The sequence below is a fragment of the Cetorhinus maximus genome, chromosome 17 (assembly GCF_964194155.1).
Source record: "Cetorhinus maximus chromosome 17, sCetMax3.hap1.1, whole genome shotgun sequence".
Taxonomy (NCBI): Eukaryota; Metazoa; Chordata; class Chondrichthyes; order Lamniformes; family Cetorhinidae; genus Cetorhinus; species Cetorhinus maximus.
In genome coordinates, this window is record NC_135895.1 from 64,051,397 (window position 1) to 64,074,041 (window position 22,645).

Here is a 22,645-nt window from a genome sequence, read left to right on the forward strand (position 1 = left end):
AGTATTCTCGCAGTTGATAATAATGGGAATGGGACTATTTCAACAGGGCACAGTGATGTAATCACATTTTTTTTATCCTTTCACAGGATATGGGCATTACTGGCAGGGCCAGCATTTGTTCCCCATCCCGAATTGCCCTTGGGAAGGTGGTAGTGAACCACAGCAATCCATGTGGTGTGGGTACACCCACAGTGCTGTGAGGCGGGGGGGGGGATGAATAATGCTGGAATTGGCACCATGGACTTTCCAGAATTCTTCACAATGTTGGCCAGGAAGTGTAAGAATACAGATAATGAGGAAATCTATGAAGTCCTTCAATAATCTATATAGTAAAGTGGTTAATTGAAATAGATTTTCATGTGAGTTGTGTGTGACACTTAGCTGCTTTAAAAATATTTTTACAGGCCTACATTCAGATAACTTACGTGGAACCATATTTTGACACCTACGAAATGAAGGACAGGATCACTTATTTTGACAAAAATTATAACCTGAGACGTTTCATGTATTGCACGCCGTTCACACTAGATGGCAGAGCTCATGGTGATCTTCATGAACAGTTTAAACGCAAGACAATCCTGACTGTCTCTCACACATTCCCCTACATTAAAACCAGGATCAATGTCACCCAGAAAGAAGAGGTGAGGAAATGCATCAATGTTTCACCACAAACTGTTTGATTTAAAGGTGAAAAAGAAAATAAAAAGTTCTGGATCTTATTTTGCTATTAATGTTCATCACAGAAGCACTACCATGTTCTGATTTCCAATCCATTTTCAGTTGTTGCATTATATAACTCCCTTCACTGGGCAGTAGAAATCATGTACAATGATAAACTGCAACACACCCATTTTCACCATTTTATTCTTGCGTGTATCCTGAGATATGTGTTTGATGAAAGGAACGCTTCCTTAATACTTCTATACAGTTGGAGTTTAAAATTTATTTTGACTCATCAACGACTAATTCACAATTGAAATTCATTCATACAGAATCTAGTGTTTCAATTAAAAGTCCAGTATTTGAATTTACTATTTCCTCATAAAAGCATAAATCTACTTGTTACATAAATTTTGTAGGACATACAACTTCCTTTTTAACAATGGGATTCTTCTTTTCCTTAATGGATCGTGAACTAATTGCAGCCAAGAGACTTAGTGGTTGTCTAGCTTCCAGGCCGCTGCCAATGCTGCTCTGAAATGACTGATACATGAGAGCATGTCACATGATGGAACACCGTTCCTTTATTTTCTTCCTCCCTCCTCTGTCAGTTTCATAGCTGAGATAAAGGTCTGAGTGGGTGGGGTTAGGAGAAAATCAAACCAGTGCTTTTGCAATGGCTAAATCAGTAAATAAACAGCCTGATTACTGAGCTATAAAACCTGACGGTAATCCATCATGCTTGCACCCCACTTATGGATAAATCCTGCATAAATAAGAGGTAGTGATTTAATACAATGATTTAATTGTACTGAGAAATACAACCGGTTATGCTTGAAACCACAGCTGAAAATGACACCAGATGGAACTCAAGATTGGTTTTATTATCTACAGGTCATTTTAACACCAATTGAAGTGGCAATAGAAGACATGCAGAAGAAAACTCAAGAGCTGGCTTTTGCAACGCATCAAGAGCCAGCTGATCCTAAGATGCTTCAAATGGTGTTGCAGGGCTCAGTGGGAACAACAGTTAATCAGGTATGGATTCAAGCCTACCAGAAAGAAAATCTGTTGGCACATTTAGCCAATTACTGTACTCACCGTCAGGGAGTCTAATACCAGTTATAGCTATATGACAATATTCTCTTTAAGAGTCTGTACCAACGTAACACATTATTCTTTGAAGTTCAAGACAACATCCTCCGATAGCCTATTTAATAAATGCACCACCATACAAGCCACATGGTCAAGGCAGGGCCCAAGTTCAATCCCTGCTCTGTTCTGAGTTTGTTCATCTTAGTAGGTGACAGTCAGGGTCATACAATTGACTTCATTGTCCACTGCCCAAGCAGACAATAACATTGGCTAGCATTTCTACTACTAATCCCTATTCAGAAAGTGGGCGCTTCAGAATGTTGCCGGGGTTTACTCTAATATGTCTTTCCCTTTCTCCATCAAGTCAAATACTGTAGCCTACTCGCTGTTTGGGCTCAAAATTGAACAATGATTACTTGGGTAGTTTAGTAACCATGGAGCAGCTCAGTCCCATGAAATTGTGCCAAATTGAATGAGGGATGTGAATGTTTTAGGCTTATGTTCAAGGTACAACTATTCTAAAATTAGAAAAGCAGATCAACTGAATCTTGGGGATTAAGGCACAAATAAATAGTGCAGTATTAAATCCAGCTTAATGAATTTACATAATTTGCCCTGTAGTGTACTAGAGTAGATGTTAGATTTAATTTTATTGCTTGTGTACTATTGAGGCCAGTAGTTAGAAATGTCTGTCCCCTCTATATAATGGTCAGGAAAAAAGGATGCAGAGACCAATAATGCCAACATTAAGTATCACTGCTAAGTTCTGACATAATTTTGGCATCAAAAATCTACCTCGTCATCAATGGCCAAAACATCAATTAAAATTTAGGAAGAAAAATGGCTGGAGTAGGTTAAAAGATGGGCAGCGGTTAAGTGTTTAGACTGTTTTTGTACAATGTTTCCTTGTTTAGGAATGATGAAGCTATTCATGAAATTTGCTTTTATTTTAGTATCACTGAATGCATTAAAAACTTAGGGCTCAATTTTACACCAGCATGATTTTATGTTCCTGCCGAAGTCGATGGAGTTTAGAATGCCACGTCACATTTTACAAGCTTGCCCCGATGGGGCCATAAAATTCTGGCCTTTGAAAACTAATCAGCCTGAGACATGGAGATTTCTCTGGATTTGTAATCAAGCGTGAATGTAAAACTCTTGGTATTGTGCCTGCATTCTGCTCTAAATGTTTTTCGATGGTAATGAGTTAAAATACAGTTCCTATTTCTATCATATGTTTATTCCTCACATAGGGACCTTTAGAAGTTGCTCAAGTGTTTTTGTCTGAAATACCTAATGATTCCAAACTCTTCCGACATCACAACAAGTTACGCCTTTGCTTCAAAGACTTCACCAAAAGGTATGATTTTATACTGTTTTCTGCACTGAGAGATGGTTGATTTTGCTCTGAATTTGTTCTCCCATTTATACTGCGTGTCAAGTTTGGAGACTGGCAACATCACAAACATCCACATTCAGTTGTGACTAAGCTTTCAGCCACCCAAAATTGTAACAAAGAGCCATCTGCTTTTATCAGTTCTATGTTACATGAATAAAGCATCAGGTTGTGTTCCTACCACTGGATATAAACCACCTCAATTGTTTTACAAGAGTGTCATAAATTGACTGAACTGATTATACATGTTTTTCATAGACTGCAGTGCACTGTTTATTTACATAGGAATGTATGTTGATGTGTATTCTTCACAATGATGCATATTACAGCCAACATAGTCAGGGATGTAGGAGTAATTTTATGGTACACCAGATGAATACTATTTTTCAAGTGCCTTATAGTCTCTTTGCATCAATTCACAATCATTCTTTGATTGATGTGAGAACGTCACATTGCTGTTGTCCAATTAAGCATCTGATTTTGTGAAATTTAATTAATTTTAAGGGTAGTTTTACAAGTAGCTTTAAGGAATGATGGCTAGTGCCCCTTCCCCAATTACTCCTCCCTTAAGTGAATTTGTCTTGCCCTGCCATGATAATTCCAACCACCTTCTGTATCTTTCCGAATATGACCAGCCATTTAGAATCCGGTTACATGCCAAAGTTCGAATGTTCGACAAGCAATTCCCCAGGACCCTCTGCAAATCTCCATCTGAGTTAGTCAGACTTTGGACAGTTTCATTTTACTTGCCCGTATAGTTACGCAGGAAATGTTTTTTAAAAATCCTAGTCTAACTTTTGGATAAATACAGAATTGCTGCCACCTTACCCATTCATCCATTCACACTGGACCTTTAAACTTATCCTAAAGCAGATAGTACCGTAAAAAGGTGTGTCATATCGTGTGTCCCGACACTATAGTGCAGTGATGGAGCCCTTTGTGGGAGTGTACACTCCACATTTCTCAAGAAGCCAGGGCTTGGAAGAGCTGGCCAGAACTGCATGAGCAAAGTGGCAATTTGATGACAGTCTGGACCATTAGCTGGAATACCAGGCAAACGTCCCTGTTCTTCAAAACAGTGACGTGGAATGCTGACTGACTGCTGAAATTTTTGTGCATGGTCCACCTGAATGTTGAAAAACCCTAGCACGGTACAGTTACAGATTTGGTCCTTCCAAGCTTGGCTGAATGCAAAAAACATTTTAAAGCTAAGAATTGGCTGTGCTGCTCGTTCCAGGTCAATCACTAATAATGGCTGAGGTGGGAACCTATTCAAGATGAAGAATTAGGAGCATCACTTAAGTGCATTGAATAACAAAAAACATTGACAGATATGATTTTAGTTTTCAAATTCCTGCTAAGGCTAAATAATTAAGCTTCGTGACAGTGCTCAATAGCTAGACATAATTTCATCTTCACTAGCCAGGTGAGATGAGATGTTGTAAGTTTTCTGATTACAGTTTGTTTAATTAAGATGTGAGGATGCCCTGAGGAAGAACAAGAGTTTGATAGGTCCCGATCAGAAGGAATATCAACGTGAGCTCGAACGGAATTATCACCGCCTCAAGGAGGCTCTTCAGCCTTTGATAAACAGGAAGATTCCCCAGCTTTACAAACCTGTTCTACCGATCAGCTGCCATAGGTATGTTCAAATTAGTATAAAACAGCGATTAAGTTGCTTTTGTTCATTGTTCATTAGGCTGAGATTAAAAGTTTGTCACTGTCCACTTTTAAGATACAAATTATTTGGTTGGAGATTATTGATCAAATTGCCTTATTAATGCTGTCCAAAAGCTTCTCAGTAAAGATCACTAAATATCTCAGTATTGGAAATGTTAATTGCTCAACTTCTCCATAAACTTAAATTGTGCAAAAAAGTGTTAATTTATAGCTAACTGTAGTTAAAATCATCACATTATTCTACAGTAGATTTCACCTTGATTTGTATTATAACAGAAGACAAGTCAGTCCGTGCAGTTGCTTCTATGCATGAGGACTGATTCGAAAAGCAGAGTTGACAAGGTACTTTTAGATCAGTGGATAAATCTACCACCTGATGAGCTATTAAGCCATATAGGTTAGGAAGGGTCCAGGTTTTAATTCCCAAACTCACCTTTCATCTTAGATGGTTATTGCAGTAATACAAAATCAGCCAGAGTTTCCAATTGAGCTAGAGATGTGCATATAAGGATGCCAATTTGAGTACTGGTTGTGTTGGCTGTATCATTGAACAACCTGGCAAAAACATGACCAAGATTCTGTAGAGATGTACTTCAGCATGAGTCACGCCTTTTATGAAAGAAAACAAAAACTGTTTTCTAATATTACTGACATAAACGAGACACATAAAATGCAAAATGGTTAATTCCTATATGTTGTATTACAGAGATTCTTTCAGCAGATTGAGCCTTCGCAAAGTGGACATCTGAAAAGGTGGACTAGGCACTTACCTATGCTTGTATGTGATAAAGGGGCAAAAAGGCATGTATTCATTTCATCAGACAACAAACATGAACATCAAAACACAAATTCATACCTCAAATTTTGATACACTACATTTCTTTAAGTGAAGTGAAGTGAAGGGGTTGAGGATAAATGGCTTATGTCATGGTACTAGTAATTATTCCAAAACATTCAAGGTTACATTTCCTTGCACAAAGTCTCAGTAGTTAGTGTTGTCACTAGCAGTTACAATTCACTAATCAGTCATGCCTGCTATTATTTATCTACCATTATGTATTAAAAATTCTTAATGTTATTTACTATTAGCTGATGTACTATTTATATCAGAAATTCGCACAAAATTCTTTTGAACAGTTGTCATTGGCAATGATAATTTCATTTTTATTTTTTGAAGAAGGTACTATTAAATATTGAAATGACTTCAATGTGGTATTTTTCTTGATTTCACTGCAACCTGTTCATTTTTGCGGAAGTACTAGGCTGTTGGACCTGCTTTTGTTTAAGTCCATACAACCATCTGAGAGTTTAAATAAGTTCTATTCATCACTAATGATTTAGATAAGAACTCCATCAACCAAACTCTTATCAAATGTTATAAAATGAAAAAGGAGGAAACCGTTGTTTGCACCTCCTCCTAATCATAATTGTAGGAGATTGTTAATATTTCTTCTCACTTTCCTGTGGCACTTAGACCCACTGTAGCCTCAGTTGAAATCAGCTAATTCAACAAAACAACAGAAGTTGAACCTGGGGCGTTTTGGTCTCTTAAGCATATTACCCCGATATCTATTAGTGCATTGGATTAAAACGGGATCAGGCTCGGTTCTAATGGCTGCTGAGTATCTCAGCTTTAGGTGAGGAACTATCACAGCAAGGAGTCAACAAAGATATATAAGGATAATTTATAATAAAATGTAGCACAGAGGGTGTGGAGTCATGGTTTATTGAAAATTTTCCAATTTCCAGTAAAATTGGAAAAAGAAATACAAAGAGCTTGAATTCATTCTGACACCGTCCAACATCAATAATGTTCTACCACAATAAGCTGCATACTGCACCCAGTCAAAAACTTCGGATGACAATACACTGCATTTTTTTTTTATGAATAGGAAAGAATAAATGGTAATGCTGAAAATTTAAAAGTAGAAATGTGCCAAACTTGTATGATAATGGCTTCTTTGTTTTTTTCAAAAGGAGCAGCTGATCAACAACTCATTGGTCGCCTTCTGCTCTGTATTAAGGCTGCGCTTTGGGTTATTAATGCCACATTAGAACCTCAAATCTAGCAGTGTGCAGAGGATGTACCTTCTGAAAAATAATGACCCACATTTGTGCTATACAAATTTCATTTCAGGTAGATTATTAAAATTATACCCCATTGGTCTTTTATGTACAACTTTGAGATAATTGCATTTACAAATTAGAGGGGTAAATTTATAGGACAGGTTTCCTAGATTATCTTAGAAACTACATACGAAAAGTTATGATTAAACTTTATACAAAATTACTTTACTATTTTATTTACATTACTAGTATCTATAGTACACTGAAGAAAAAGAAACATGACTATATTCCAGATTTTCTTGTACATCTTTGCTAATATTCAAACTTGTAATGTTCAACATTTCTGAAATGTCCTTCAATCTACAATGTCCTTTTCAGGACATGACGCTTGAGGGCACCACTCAGCAAACGTGGAGCAAGGCGAGGAGTCACACTCTAACCATCTAGCCAACTGAGCTAACTGCCACCACCTCCCCCCCCAAACAAAACTGAGATTTTCATCTCTCAGCAGTCTCAAACCACCAACCTTTTGGTTAACAGCCAAACATGCCCACCAACTGCACCAGCGGATTAGACTAATACCTGCTGTGGTATTCAGTGCATAAATTTTGACTGACTTCTGGAGGGCAACACCAGAGATACTGAGGATCTTGTCCCTGAATTGGTAAGGCCCTACAGGAGAAATGGTACAAGGAATGATGATCTCACTGCATTGGGAGAGGGGGTTTGCAGCAAACAAAATTTAAATTTTACTAAGTACCTGCTACATTGCAATCTTCTAAAATGCAGGTGATCATATTCTTTAGATTTTACTGATGGAGGCTGTAAGGCACCATGGACAAGTGTGGTAAGGTTTTACAGGACTTGGCTATCACCTTTGAAAGTTTAAACATCCAACAATAATGTGATAGAGATGGACAGCCCCTGCTGTAGATAGGCAAGAAACATTTTGCATCCACCATTATTTGCAAAAACAAAATTTGCATCTAAATGTACTTTTAAATTTAGAGCCTATAATCTGCTTCATATTTAAACACAAACTTGGAAGCTTGCTTTATCAGGCTGTTTTAGAAGTGCTTGATTAGTGATTCAGACAGCTTATGCTAGCAAATCCACAAAGGCTTCAATGTTTTACAGTGCTCTATATTAAATATACAACAAGCAGTGAAAGAAAACATACCATGGTAAAGTAACATATCAATTTCTTTAAGGTGCATTTTTATGGGTTTGCCATTTTTTTGTAAAACAATAGGTACGGGGTTGATGTGCAAGAGGTCGACGGAGAAAGTGAACTGAGAAAATCTTGCTCATCTGTAAGCTTCACCTCAGCGTCATCAAACAGCATCCATTTTCCCTCATACTCCAGTAGACTACAGCAACTTTGAGAAACCTGGTTTTCCGGGATGTTGCTCCCAGTTTCAGACACTTCCTGTTGATTGTTACAACAACTTTGGTCTTTAATAGAATTAATATGTTTTTCTTTGAAGTTGTCAGATTTCGCATTTTCTTTTAATCTAGTCCCAGGTTTTTCAGTATCGTTCTTGGTCTTGGGGACATACAGATCAAAACTAGACATATTCTTTTGTCCACCAAGGAGCCCAACACTTTCTGCATTCTTCTTTGTAGTTTTACCATTTGTTGCTGTTTGGAAGTTCCCTTTCAGTTTAACCGATATCTCTCCATCATCATATTCTTGTGAACAAATGGAGCTTTTTGCCTCTTCTTCACTCAGTGGTTCTTGTTTCACACCATATGTACAATTCATGGTAGATTCTTCTTTGAGCATCTCCTGACTGTTAAAATGTGTCATTTTTACATAGGCTGTGTAATGACCACTACTAATGCTCATCCCATTGTGCATGACTACAGCGAACAGTTCATAGCAATCACTGGTCTCTTTTGTGCTCCATTCTTCAAGAGAAAGCTGAAGAGGAGTCAGCAAGGGAGTATTCACTTTTGATAGATTGCCATAGGGCTCCAACCTAAAAAATCATCAGAATAGATCATGGTCAGCAAGGATACAGTGTTACTGTGACAACAGTTTAAAAAAATGCAGCTTACATTTGCATTCTAAATGGACAATCATGAACAGTGAACATTTTCACTGTTCAGACATATGCTCCAGTAAATTGCAGCATTTTAAATAATGTTCACTTACACATCATTTATAGCAAGGTATTTGCTGGAAGTAGCAAATACTGTACATGCAAATTGGTTTAGTTCCTTGCCCACCATGAGTGACATGCTTTTGAGCTCGCGTTTTGTCCTAGGCGCTCATCCTGCCCATACAGGCTGGCAAAGCAATTTCACATTAGTAAAATATTAATATTTCCCCCTCTCTTGCTTATCCCTGTACCATTTTTGACAGGTGAACACTTCAATCAATCATACACTTAAAGATATGCAAGGATAGAGAGTTAGTCTCCCTCAGCTTTTCAGTTTGGAAAGAGAAACTAATAGGTTAAATTGTTTTAGGCATTTTAAATACCTTTATTTTGATCTTAAAACTTGGTCATCCAATTCTAATTTCAATTTTTTGCAGTTCCATACTTACTCTGAACTACATGCTGCAAAACACTTCAAGTGGATGGTAACAACTTCTGGCATCTTGTCAAACAACAGACTGCGCTCAGCTTCTGTGTAATGGTGACAGTTTTCACAAAAATATTTGTCTTCACCAACTATTCGTTCCACTGAAGCAAACTGCGATATTGCCCATTTCAGTGTTTTTATTTCCATCTTTGGTTCTGGAGATACTGGAATAAAAGGGGCATGAAAATTTAAAGTCACTCCTGTCTATCCTTAAACAATAAGTCCTCACTTAAGTCGCTCCGCTTAAAGTCATTTTGCTTTAACACTTATTCTTTAGGGCCTTTTTATTCTGATTTGCACTGCCATTTTCATATTTATGTCATCTGCACTCTGGCTCTGCAATGCCAATGCCCCCCCAAACTCTGGGCTAGCCACCGCCATGTTCTGAATGTCCTGATGCCAGAGCCATCACCCAAAGCCCAGGCTGCAGGGAGAGAGCGAGGTCGAGATTTGGGAACATGAGTGCAGGGTAGAAACAGGAAGCTGCTGGCCACTGGTTGGACGATGAAGCGTGGTGGGGGTGGAAAGGGAGCTCCAGCTCCTTCCGGTGACAACCGCCGGGACAGGGGCTCGGCTGTCAGGAAGGGGGTCCAGGTTCTAGAGAGAGACAGAACCAGAGTAGGAAAGAAGGCAGAGTGACAGAGAGGGAACAGACATTATAAGAAAGGAAAGCAAGCAAAAAGTTGAGCTAAGTTTCATGATTCCTAGGCAAGGCACAGAAGCTGTGCTATTCAGGGCTTGTTTGGGTGAGTTAATGTTATTAATTTGAATTCATATAGTATTTGTTATTTTATTTTGCAAGTTACTCCAGCTAGGAATACACAGTGCCGCATACGTATGGTACAGTATTTCAACTTAGGTTCCTTTGGACATTTCTTGTCCAGAAAAAACAGCAGCTCACCACCACCTTCTCAATGGCAACTAGGGATGGGCAACAAATGCTGGCCCAGCCAGTGAAGCCCACATCCCATGAATTAATTAAAAAAACAACAAACTCCAGCTTTAACATCGAGTTCCCATAGGAATCATGATTCACTTAAAGTCGCAATTTTCAGGAATGCAACCACAACTTTGAGGACTTACAGTAGCTCAGCCCTTAACCACTAGGATGGTTATGGCTCATCTCTGCACTGCCTCATCTCTGCACTGCCTCAAGCACTTAAATGTCTCTCTAGCGCCTTGGTAAGCAGAACCAAACACAGAATTAAAATTACATGCTCCACTTCAAAGTCCTACATTACATTTACTGACCCCAAAAGGAATCATTTTTCACTATACCAGTAAAGACAGCTATTTACTTACTCTCGGAAGCATCTCCTTCCTTTGGATCATTTTCTTGAACAGGTACGCTGATATCCTGGAAATTCTCTCTCCGTTCAGAGTAACACTCGCACTCCAAACAACGTGTTCTCAAAACTAACTGTCCTTGGAACATTCCATCCATCAACTCAAATCCAGACAACTCTAAACAAACCAAAAGTAGTTGTTACTGTCAGAATAATGCTAGTGTAAGAAGCAATGACCACAGAAATTAAAATATAATTTGGTGAAAATGCCCATATTTGTATGTTACAGAAAAGGGATACTTCACACTTACTGGGCTGTCTAAAGTCTCCGTGTTTTATGCTTTGGAACTGATACCTGCAAGCAGAACTTTGTCCGCTAAGGCATCATGAATATTAGGGATTATTAATAACAGGAAATACCCAGGGAGATGCAACCACTTCTGGAGCTATCAGAGGATTGTAGCTTTGAGTCATAGGAGAAAAAAAGACTCAAGATACTTTTAAGATGTATGAGTTGGAGAGTGAAGCCACAAGGACTCTGGTGCATTTACCTTGTTCTTTGTCTCTGCTTTCCTGCTGGAGGCCGATTTAGAAAATGGAGCTGGTCTTCTAGATATACAGAAAGTGGAGGCAAAGAACAATGCAAGGGATTCTTCAGTTGTATTTAAGTTACATGGATTGTTTAGAGAGAATGGAGGTAAGCAAAGTAGGAAACAAAGAAAAATGAAAAATTATGAAAGTCAAAGAAATAGAAATAATCAATGAAGTGAATGAGCATGAAAGACAAAGGGAAGACAAGCAGACATTAACTTTTTCAGTAAGCAACATAAGCAACCAACTAGTTTTTTAAGTAAGGCCCCAAATCTTGCATCAGCCAACCAGGAGTGGCCTAACACCAAAACAGGAAAGCACTTTAACCTTTGTTAAATGTTAAACACCTTAATCAGATGGATCATGCTGCACAGTCAGATCAGGTGGCAATGAATCAGCTCCCAAAACTAGGCTGAAGTTTCAGTACTCAATGCAATGAATGAGTTTCTACCTGACGCATTATACCTCTCATTACAATCCCTGAATAATTCTAGAGGGGGAAGAAATTAGAGTTCCCAGTAGGGAAAGATTATTTTGATATATTGAATATATTTTTGAATCAGCACCAAAATTTTGCTTTCCTTACATATTTCTTCCTCTTAAGGTGCATGTTTTGTACGGGGTCTTTATTGCAGAAAGAGCTACTTTATGATTTTAGTTCATGTTGCATGAGCTTTCTTACTCTGTTCCATGTTGCATGAGCTGAAAGCTATAAATAAAACAATGACTCAAGGATCCTGAAGCTCAACATGGACCAATGTATTCTCGAGGAACAAAACACTGAAATTATGTTTCACTCAACTTGTTAAGTGACATACTGCAGGCATTTGGGGGAAAGACAGGCTAGGTTTCTATTGCTAATAACAGAGGTGGATAAATAATTGTTTGGCTGGAAACAGAAAGAGAAATAACCATGTTCCTGGCATGAAAGATCACATTAATATCAGCGTTAGCTGAAAATTTAAGTAATATAGCAACTCAAGAGGCAGGGATAACTTTATTACTGCAAAAACAATCTATTTCAATTAAGACATTTTAGATTTAGTTCTGTCTCTTTAAACCATACTTTTGTAAAAGCTACTCATCCCCGCTTCCTTCCCTGTCACCTTCCATACTAGAAGTAGGAACAACAGCTTTTACAAGTATTAATTAGTTAAATAAAAATAATCTTTGGACCTAGCTATAAGCCAATCCAAACAGTGCTGTTCTAGTTGCATCGCAGATATAACCAAGTCAATCTGACGTGCTTTAGGTGTCAAAAAAAGCAGGAATAGGGTTGTTAACCAAATAACATGCATTAGCAGACCACAGAGGAATGACAAACTCAAATTAACTGTGTCTTTGGTGTCTCAAGAATTTATTTTTTTATTGTTCTAACAATCTTAAAGTACTGTAATTTATTTCATGTAATTCCATGGAAAAGTACTGCATTTCTGTTTTTCCGGTGAGTAAAAATATATGCAGTCTGCAAGACAGTTTGAACTGTGCAAACAGGGGAATAAATGGCTCAGATCTTCTATGAAAATTGACCAGACTCAAACAATGTCAGCTTTACAGTCTTACTTCAGTTTCAAATAGATTATGTTCTATGGTATTTCATTCACCATGTCTAACAAGGAAAAGTCAATAAGGCAACTTTTCATCTTTTTCCAACCCTATCAATACTAGATAACTGTATACAGAAGTCAACTAATTTACACAAAATAATTCTAAGTTCAGTTAATGTCACCTTTAGCCTAAATAATGTCTATCTGTATTTCTTCATGGTTTTTGGATATCTCAGCATCCACCTCATTGAGTCCTATGATTAATTTTTAATATATTAGTTCATCATTCTTACCTCTTAGCTTTCCTTTTCTTTCTCTTCCCCAGGCTCTTTCTTACTTGACCTTTACTAGACAGAAACACTGAGCATAATTGTACAGCACTAAGAATATTTAACTGGAAATGGTGTTTGCCTGTATTGTGCTGGAAGTGAGAGACTTTAGTTGAGGTATTGAATGAATCCTGCTTAACTGGTCAGCTTTAGCTAAAAAGAAAACTTACTGAAATTTTTAGCATCACCAACCTGCTTTCCTTGTGCTCTTGTCTTCAGTTTCACTCACACTTCCATTTTTCTTATTGGTGATTTCTGTAGCACAATGGGTCTTGCAGCCTGTTGCAGAATAGTAGTGCTCTATTGAGCCGTTCTCATTTGACGTTTCTGTACACTGTGGCTGATTTCCATTTGCTTCATCACCTTTTCTTGGTTCTTTGATGCCCTGATTTGATGCTCGCTTGCCAAGACTACAAAATTTTGAAAGTATGCTTGGCTGCTTCACTGTAGGTTTCAGCCATCTTAACCCAAGTTCTGCTTTCTTATGAGCAACTGAGTGCGCAGTACCATTTTCAGATACACTCCTAGCATCGATATCAGGTTCTTGTTCAATAGCTTCCCCAGAAGGTTTTCTGGTCCGTCTTGTTTGCCGTTTCTCCTCTGTTTTTCTCACATCCTTAGGCAATTTAGATTTTTTCATGGCATTGCCAGCTTGTGTATCACTTTTTCTTTTCCCATTTTTCCTTTTCTTTAGCAGTTCCTCTTTCTCTAGATCAGGCATTTCATGGTCATCTTGCACAGCATCATTTCCAATTATCAGATTATTGGAACAAGAAGTTTCTGTAGGCCTGTTCATTTTATTCTCCACAGTTGTTTCAGGGTCTACATTTTCTTCAACAGATGCACTTTTCTTCAACAGCTGACAAGCTTCCAGGATGTATCCCAAAATACATTGCAACACTTCTTGTGCATCATGCTGTAGGTAGCCATCATACATTGGATTCAGCTCTCTAAAGTACGAATGAACAGTTCATATATTATTCCATTCAAATGTCATTTCATTTTATTTGTACTGCAGCAGAATTCTTTACACTTCTATTGGTATGACTGTAATATCTTCAAGTACAGTTAAAATCTGTCATGTAGCCCAGTTACTTGATTACAATAGACACTTACTGTAATGTCAGTCATGAGGGATACTGTATTACATCAAGCCAACAGCTGTAATCCTTCCAGAAACACCGATATCAATAAAAGGTAAAGTCCAAGAATGAGCATATTTTAATAATCATCCCCTCATTTTTAAAATTTAAATTTTAAAAATACAAAGCTCTTTTGATTTAGCTGAGTACAAAGTTTGGTCTTTTTCCTTGTACATGTAAGTCCTTTCCTGGTGCACCACTGATTTTTAATAATCTTTTACCATGTCAGCTTTCTGGTTTGGGCTGGGCAGAACTCTCTGGAGATCCAGTCTTATTTATGTTTTTTTGGGGTCAGAATTCTTAGCTGAATTTCCAGCCATCCCTACACTACTTAACTAAGAAAAGAATTATGCATATATGCTTCTGAGTCAGCTGAGGAGAAAACCAGTTTGGTAGAGGACTCAAAATGAGAAAGACTTTGGATGGTAGAAACAGTAGTTCTTTCCAACTAACCTGCCAAGTGTTTCTTGAATGCTCACATGCTCCCTCACCATCTATTCCTATATTACCACACTCTTACTCCCCATTTCCCAGATCTCCCTACTCTTCCTTAACCCCACATCCTGGGATGCTCCTTGCCTTATACTCATCTTCACTTTCTATCTCAGTTACCCCAACTTCAGCATTTCTCAGGCAACCTCTCCCATTTTCCTACATACAATACAGTAGCTTAAAAAAGGTAAAAGATAGGTAGTGAATACATCAATAAAGGGAACATTCATGACAGCTGGAGACACACTGGAGACATACAGATGAGAGGAGGCATAGAGTGAAAAATGGAGAATGAATCTGATTGAATACTACAGAATTACAGTGAGGAGAAAAAAGCAGATTTAACAGAAAGATACATGTTTTTGCTGTGAGAAATGTCACACACAGAACTACACCATTATACAGTGTAATGCTGTTATAAAATAGTGGATTCTCTGACTCACCAAACAAGCTTTCTCGTTTTATTTGTAGTATTCAAAATTTTTTAAATTTAAAGTTTTTCCCTGTTGACTCAGGGATTAAGTGGGGAATGGGACTGACTGGATTGCTCCACGGAGAGCCCGCATAAGACTCTATGGGCCAAAGGGCCTCCTATTGTGTCGTAAATGAAAACTGCTGCAGCAAATAACAGATACAAAGAACAGGAGAAAATTTGGTTGATTTGGTTCAATTCTTGATCTATGATGATTTAATGATCTCAGCTAGGGTGCCAGCAGGATGATTACAATTGGCTATAGTGCCTACCTGGGTTAGGTGGCAAAATTACATTCTAACAACCCTTGTTGGGTGCTGAACAAGGTCAAAATCGGGTGAGGCTATGATTATCGAGTGACTGTGCAGCCTATATACACTTACAGATGATAGCTACTTGGACAAAGTACCCAAGTAAGGAGTAAATGGCTTCAGTTTTTTTTTTGAGGGGGAGGCAGGTTGTGTATTGTGGAAAAGGCAAATAAAAAGTTAACTTCACAACTGCTGGCCTCTCTCATGCCATTTCTAAAGCTGGGTGCTGAAACAGCATTGAGTGCCCAAATGTGAAATGTCAATGCCAGTAGCTGAAACAAGTACTGATCACACTTCAGTGTTCAACCTTCAAAAAATATGGCAGTTTCAGTTGGTGTGCAAACTATATGTTTGTTAGGACTAAGCATGGAGAAGAGCAGGAGGATAAATAAATTATTTTTTAAACAAGTTTAACAACATTATCCCAGAATATTCCTTCAATGCAGAGCCTTGAAGGTATGATTTTGGGCTAATAACATCTTTGCTATGTATATAAAATGCTGTTAAGTTAAACAGGATTTTGCATAGTGTATCAAAATAACCCATAGTTTGGTTCATACAGGCAGGAAAGAGCCCGAGTTCACTTCTTGGTCTAGGCTGAGTTACTCAATCACAATTCCAGCAGCTGTGGGAGTGGTGCAACAATGGCCTAGGCATCCCCAGAATGGAGAAAAAGGAGAAACCACGATTCCTATTCATGATTAATATTGAGTATCTTCTGTTTAAGTGCACTTAGGATAACAGAAGAGGGTAGGCTGACACTTTACAGTTCAAAGATGAAGAATGGGCATTTCAACAAGTTATTAAAGGGCTGCCACTGCCCAAGGAGTCAGTGTAGTATGAATTATCACCTTCAGAAGTGACATAAAAGGGAGGAAAAAGCAAAATATGAAACAAACTTTTTCAGACAAAATTGATCTCTTCAGAGATTTCCTATTATAATAGTGATGTGTAGCTAAATCTACCTTACCATAGTTAAGAAAATCTCTGGTTGAATAAATGTTCTACATGTTTAGTTGCCTTGGCTAGGATTCTGGTATTAGGACAGTTGATGACAAAGTACTCAAGAGTGATCATGGAGGTGTATCCAGAGTCTGAATTTTAAGTTCACAATTAATCATTCAATACAGATATTTTGTTCAGAAGTGCCTTAATTAGGATTATTTAACAGCAAGACCTAATATTTGGATTTTATCTCATTAGAAATTTTTGGGGGGGGGGGGTGGAAATAAATATTTAGAGATAAAATCCAAATTTAAAAACTTACTTCAGTGTACTCATCAGTCTTTTAGGCTGAGTAGCAAGTTCACCTTCAGGACAATTCTCTGCATTCAGAAGATAGCTGGCTTGTATCTGTTCCATCGACACAATCAAACCGTGCAAGTTGCAGATCAGCTCTAAACAGATTGGCAATTCCTCTTGACCATTTAATATGTCCTATAGTACAGAAGCATTCAGATTAGTATTATACTTAAAATTTTAGTTAGTTAGTTAGCTAAATTCTGTCAAATGCAGAAACTGTCAGGATATATTTAATTAGAATTAACTGTTCATGAGTAATTCCCCTTTAAAAATAACTTATTTTTCTTCAAAATAATACAAACATCATCTCAGTTATGTGGCCATAATTGTCTCTTGAGCGACTCTGCTGAAAACTTCTCTTTATGTTGTTTCTGCTACTGCTCATTATGTATAGGTATCACCCAGTGTGACATGCTAAGTCACATGTCAGAAAGGTGCTCTGTTTAATTTGGCTGAAGTCTGCCAGAGTATTACAAATGGCTTCAGTGATCCTCAAAGTGAGGAAAAAGTGGGGGGGTGGGGTGGAAGAGGAGAAAATCAACCAAATTTTCTCCTCTTGATCACTATCCAGTGTCAGGATGGAAATTATATGTTGGCAAAGAAGAGTTCATCTCAGCTGCAGTGCCCTCCATGAACAAATAGCAAGACAACACATGAACAGCCATTTAAATGAGGTACAAGAAGGCTACCCATAACAGTAGTACCATATAACAATAAATTACTGTTTTGAAAATAAAATACTGGAAACACATTTTATTTTATATGTATAAAAACAAAAAACTGCGGATGCTGGAAATCCAAAACAAAAACAGAAATACCTGGAAAAACGCAGCATTTTATATGTAGTTATAGAAGCAGCAGCAAATTAAAATACCCGAATAGTCAGGGAAATGCATAATATCCTAAACCTAATAATTTGCAAGTGTATTTTCATTCCAGATTACCTGGACTTTTTTGGGTTCCTCCTCACTCTTCAGTATCTCATGTTTTTTGGATATTATGTCATACATGAATTTCATCCCAGTTTTAAATCCAGGACAATAATACAATACCTGGTCGTTAAAGAAAAAGTTGTATTTTAACAAAATGTGACCATTATACAAATTTACACACTAACCACATTTTGAGCATGGAATAGCTGTGTATGAGCTACTAAGCAGTACGGAAACAGGTTCTTTGGTTCATCAAATCTGTGCCAAAATCTTTCACTGTTAAGCATCCAGTCTAAATTCCATAATCCTAAAGTATTATTCTTTGAATCAACTACCTAATTCCAGTTTAAAATAAATTATCAACTCTGATTCAATTTAAAGAAAGATTTGCATTTATTTGGCAATTTTCACAATTACAGGATATCCCGACACACTTTACAACCAACAAAGTACTATTTGAAGTGTAGTCACTGTTGTAATCTAGGATCAGCAGCGACCAATTTGTTCACAGAAAGGTCCCACAAACAGCACTGGCCAGATAATTTGTTTGTTCCAAGTGATATTGGTTGAGGGAGAGATACTGGCTAGGACCCTGTTCTTATTTAAAATAATGCTATAGGATCTTTTGCACTCACAACTGACAAATAACTGTCTGCAGCAAATTCTAATAACTTTCTCTGTAATGATTTTTTAGACCTTCCCCTTAATTTCCTTTAGGATTATTTTGAAGTGGTGCCCTCTTGTTATTATCTCATTGTCCTATGGGGAATATCTACTACTATTTAAAAAGTTGATTTTTTTGCTGGTAAGTGAATAGTCAAGGAGAATATTGAAAATGAAGCACATCTACAAGAATTTATCAATATTTTAAAAAATAGAACCTATTCAGAAGTAATCCAAAGGTTTGATAGACGATAATGAAGATTCTTAGCTCACTAGTTACCTAAAACAGGTACATTTCATGAGTCCCTCATGCAGTTCTTCTTTCTGGCTGAATTGCAATCGTTTCTCTGTTTATACACACACTTATTCGAGAAAGAGAAGCACCGCTACTACCTTATTACATTTCTCAGAAATATCGCAATGCACATCAGAACAATAGAGTACAGTGACGGAGGAAGCAGCAGAAAAACTCACTGTAGGCAGATTCACACCAGCAGATTGAAATGCCCAACACAAAAAAGACGTGGACAGCTCTGCACATTATAAATGATTGCAAACTGAACTGGGACAGGTTGCATAGTATGAGGCCTTTTCCTGTCCTTCATTGTCAGTAAGCTTAAAAAATATAAATCTGGATAAATGGAGAAACTGATGCAGAGTATATGTCCATGTGTAATTTTATCAATGTCTCAGGATGTCTGATAATATTTGAGGGAATGAAATCCTTTGCTTCAGGCTAGTCAATTTAAATGAACAAGTGACTTCAAAAAATTGTAAAGAAGAAGCACCAATTGATTACTTATTTCAGAGTAGATGCTCCCAAATTCATGTTATAAAATCAGAAAATGAGAGTGCATTGTAATTTGAATACATATGCCAGTGAATATAATTCAAGGAATTGACACCACCTCTAAGATCAGTCTACTTTACCTGAAGTACACTATTGAGGTAACATGTATTTCCCAGGTTGTTCAGGCCCACAAAAGGTAGAAGCTCCTCCCTCTTTTCGTATCCAACTGCAGAAGATATCAAAGGGACTCCAAAAACAACCTTATCACATCTATTTTAGGGATGGGATTGGGGAAGAAGAAAAGCCACATTGCCATTACAATAATCAGTAATTCTGAATAAATAGTTTCAAAAGATCTTGCAATCATTGAACGTAAAATCATGGGATATATTAAATAAAAATATTCCAAACCACAGCGAAAGAAATTACTCTGAACAAAAAAGACACACAGGCATAACAACCAGGTATAAGATGCAACTCACAATAACCATAAATTAACAAATCAAGGTGTTCAAATAATTGACATCCATTGCTCATTATGCACTCAGCACCAATCAGAAGCTAGCCTGAGAGATTTCTTGACATTGTGAGGTAAATATTTAAAAATTTACTGCCTTGAGGGAAATTATGTAACTTAGTTGTGGAAGTGAGTGGGAGGAGAAAGAGAAATATTGTACCTATTTGGAATTATTCCCCATATTTGTTATTTGCCTGTTTATAAAAGAGGACTTATTAAGTGATATTACATTTTCAGCTATGGGAATTAGAAAAAATATATACCAGAGAGATTCACCTTCTGCAGTACTTTACTCATCCAAGATCTACTTTTGTCAGGAAAATATTATGGTAAATTAATGGGGTAGGAAACAATAAGTCAGTATACATTTTGTCCAAAATACTTTCTTCCTTACCCCCTTTGACCATTTATAAAGCAACCTTGTGAAAACAAAGGTACCAGGTGGATAGGCCACCAATGTAGATTTGTTCATCTTTCCCTTCCTGCTCAAACACACTATTTCAGGGCTCCAAACATAGTTGGGAGCAGCTCAGCAACTGCCAGTAAAAATTTGTTTGGTAATCATCTTTCTGCTCCTGGAGACAATCCAGCCAGGCATGCAGCTAAAGTACTGGATGAGCGGTGTTGCATCAGAGGTACTGATTTTCCTTGCATGTTCCTCCCCTCTATTCACTGTTCCCTCCCTCTGCCAGATTTAATTGAGTTATGTATTGTTACATGTATGTTATGCTGGTAGCAAGTCTATAGCATTTCAGTTTGCACAGAATCCTATGATGTTACAATTCATTTAATGTTTTCCAAATTTGAGGTCCTGATTATCAAAAGATCAAATAATCTGACATGGTATTTGAAGCTTGTACGATATAGATTAGCTAATTGTGACTATTTTAATCTCACTGTAATAAGAATTTTAAAAGTTATTTTGGAATGTTTTATCGTCAAAATGGAATCACAAGGAATTACCACTTCTTCAATTTTGCCAGACTAGCCAACAATTGAGGAAACAAAGTCACTTGGTGAGCATTGCAGGTAACATTGAGTATCAAAGAGCATCTTGAGACAGATTACTGAAGTTGCAGCAGATGCAATGTCATCTAGCAAATAGCTTCAAGAGTTTATAAGTGTTTATAAGCAAAGATTCCTTATTGTTATAGGATGCCTAATGTTATATTTTGTTTGTTCTAAAAGGGTATAACATTAGACAGACATGACAGTATTTATTTGCTATTCTAGATTCACAACCCCCGCTTCACATCTGTACCACGCCTTTCCTAATATCCTCCAATTAGTTTAGTTTTATAAGATCTAAAAATCAAGAGTGCATTGCCAACCGGCACAAGCCTAAGCACCAACAATAGCAAAATGTTAACCAAACTTCCTGTAACAAAGTAGCAGGAATATGCAGTATTAAATAAAAATGGCATCCTGTGTTTTACAAGCCAGAAAACATTTGAATGATGCAGTCTCATGTCCTACGATTAAAGTACATCAATTGTCCAGTACATTACTAAAAATACATATTAGGACACTGATCATCATAGACTCAACTTCGCAGAATATTTTGTACTGATTAATTGTGCAACATACTTATCCAGTTTTTTTGGCTCTGAAGGACTTTGTTCATTTTCTTGCTTCTCAGTAAAATCCAGTGCCCGTTTGGCTTCTTTTTTCTGAAAGAACTTAAGGGAAAGTCGTTTCCTTTTGGTAGGGCTCCCCCTTCCATTAATCTCATTCTGCACAAGGCCAGGCATCCTATTTACTAGTAAACAGAAACAGTAACTTTGTGGATGAAATAAGACTGCTTTCTGTTCACAGCTGTGGCCAAGCAGCTTGTTAAACAAATATTTGGGTTGACCAAATGATGAGTTGTATTCCTGTTGAAAAAGTTAGAAATCTCTTACTCAGTTGCATTATGAAATCAAGGCTAAATTTAAATTAAAAATCATGTTATCAACTGAATAAACATCATATATATCTACTGAATTTACACAGGAACCAGAATCCAACCTAGTGGTGTGCATGAACAGACTTGTAGACAACAAACATGTAGGACCCATCACCAGTATTAGGAAAATCCAGGAATGTGATGGCCAGCTGTAATTACAAGAACTCCCCGAGCTGAAGAATAATTTGCTTACAGAATTTCAACTGAAAAAAAAGCCAGTTGAAGAGTCTCTTTTTTATAAGCAGTCAGTTGAAGCTAGTTTGTGATGTCATTGGCATTATGACAGTGTAATTATTAAACTCTTTATTATTGATCCTTGCACTACTCTATTTGAATATGTAAATAAAAGATGCATAATTGCTTTCATTAATCAGCTAAATAAAGTAGTTGCCATGGCAGGTCTTGACACAGCTTCTTAAAACACTCTGAATATCTTCAATTTCAACCACCTATGTTAGCGACACTTAATTTGGCAATGGCATACATTTCTGCTACTTACCACCCACCCCAGCCCCACCCTTCACCAGTACCTTCCCCGCTCTCCCCAACCAACCTGGCCTATTTGATTCTCTCTCCATTGCCCACCCTCACCCCCTCCATATCACCCCTCCCCCTCCCAGCCCTCTCTCCCTCCTTACATTTTTCTCTTCATCCTCTCTCCCCCACCCTTCCCACAGACCTTCACCCCACACTCTGCCACCCACTCTACCCCTCCCCAACAGATCACACCCCCTTCCCATCCCCCCACTCCTCCCTCCCATCACCCCATTCTCCCCCCTCCCAGCTCACTCCAGGTCCACCCTCACCCGTGCACACCACTCTCGCCTCATCCCATT

General features: G+C 37.7%; 2 protein-coding genes across 13 annotated transcripts in view; one reads left to right on the forward strand and one right to left on the reverse strand.

Annotated features, from left to right (window-relative positions):
• Positions 1-6,039, forward strand: part of dock7 (dedicator of cytokinesis 7) — a 174,644-nt gene extending 168,605 nt beyond the window's left edge. For 10 of the 12 annotated variants that reach the window (XM_078561325.1, XM_078561327.1, XM_078561328.1 and 7 more), the window contains 5 exons: positions 405-641; positions 1,555-1,698; positions 3,009-3,115; positions 4,626-4,793; positions 5,538-6,039. In XM_078561325.1, the coding sequence (XP_078417451.1) occupies positions 405-641; positions 1,555-1,698; positions 3,009-3,115; positions 4,626-4,793; positions 5,538-5,580 (699 nt within the window). In that variant the 3' untranslated portion in view covers positions 5,581-6,039. The remainder of the gene's footprint in view (positions 1-404; positions 642-1,554; positions 1,699-3,008; positions 3,116-4,625; positions 4,794-5,537) is intronic. The other 2 variants (XM_078561338.1, XM_078561337.1) reach the window with 2 other exon arrangements.
• Positions 6,040-6,541: 502 nt separating this feature from the next.
• The window catches only part of usp1 (ubiquitin specific peptidase 1), a 16,612-nt gene continuing 508 nt past the window's right edge, over positions 6,542-22,645 (reverse strand). Inside the window, exons 2-9 of the mRNA XM_078561339.1 lie at positions 21,452-21,738; positions 19,488-19,617; positions 17,907-18,014; positions 16,928-17,097; positions 13,436-14,193; positions 10,793-10,954; positions 9,453-9,654; positions 6,542-8,880 (exon numbers count right to left, since the gene is read on the reverse strand). Of these exons, the coding sequence (XP_078417465.1) occupies positions 8,118-8,880; positions 9,453-9,654; positions 10,793-10,954; positions 13,436-14,193; positions 16,928-17,097; positions 17,907-18,014; positions 19,488-19,617; positions 21,452-21,615 (2,457 nt within the window). The 5' untranslated portion in view covers positions 21,616-21,738 and the 3' untranslated portion in view covers positions 6,542-8,117. The remainder of the gene's footprint in view (positions 8,881-9,452; positions 9,655-10,792; positions 10,955-13,435; positions 14,194-16,927; positions 17,098-17,906; positions 18,015-19,487; positions 19,618-21,451; positions 21,739-22,645) is intronic.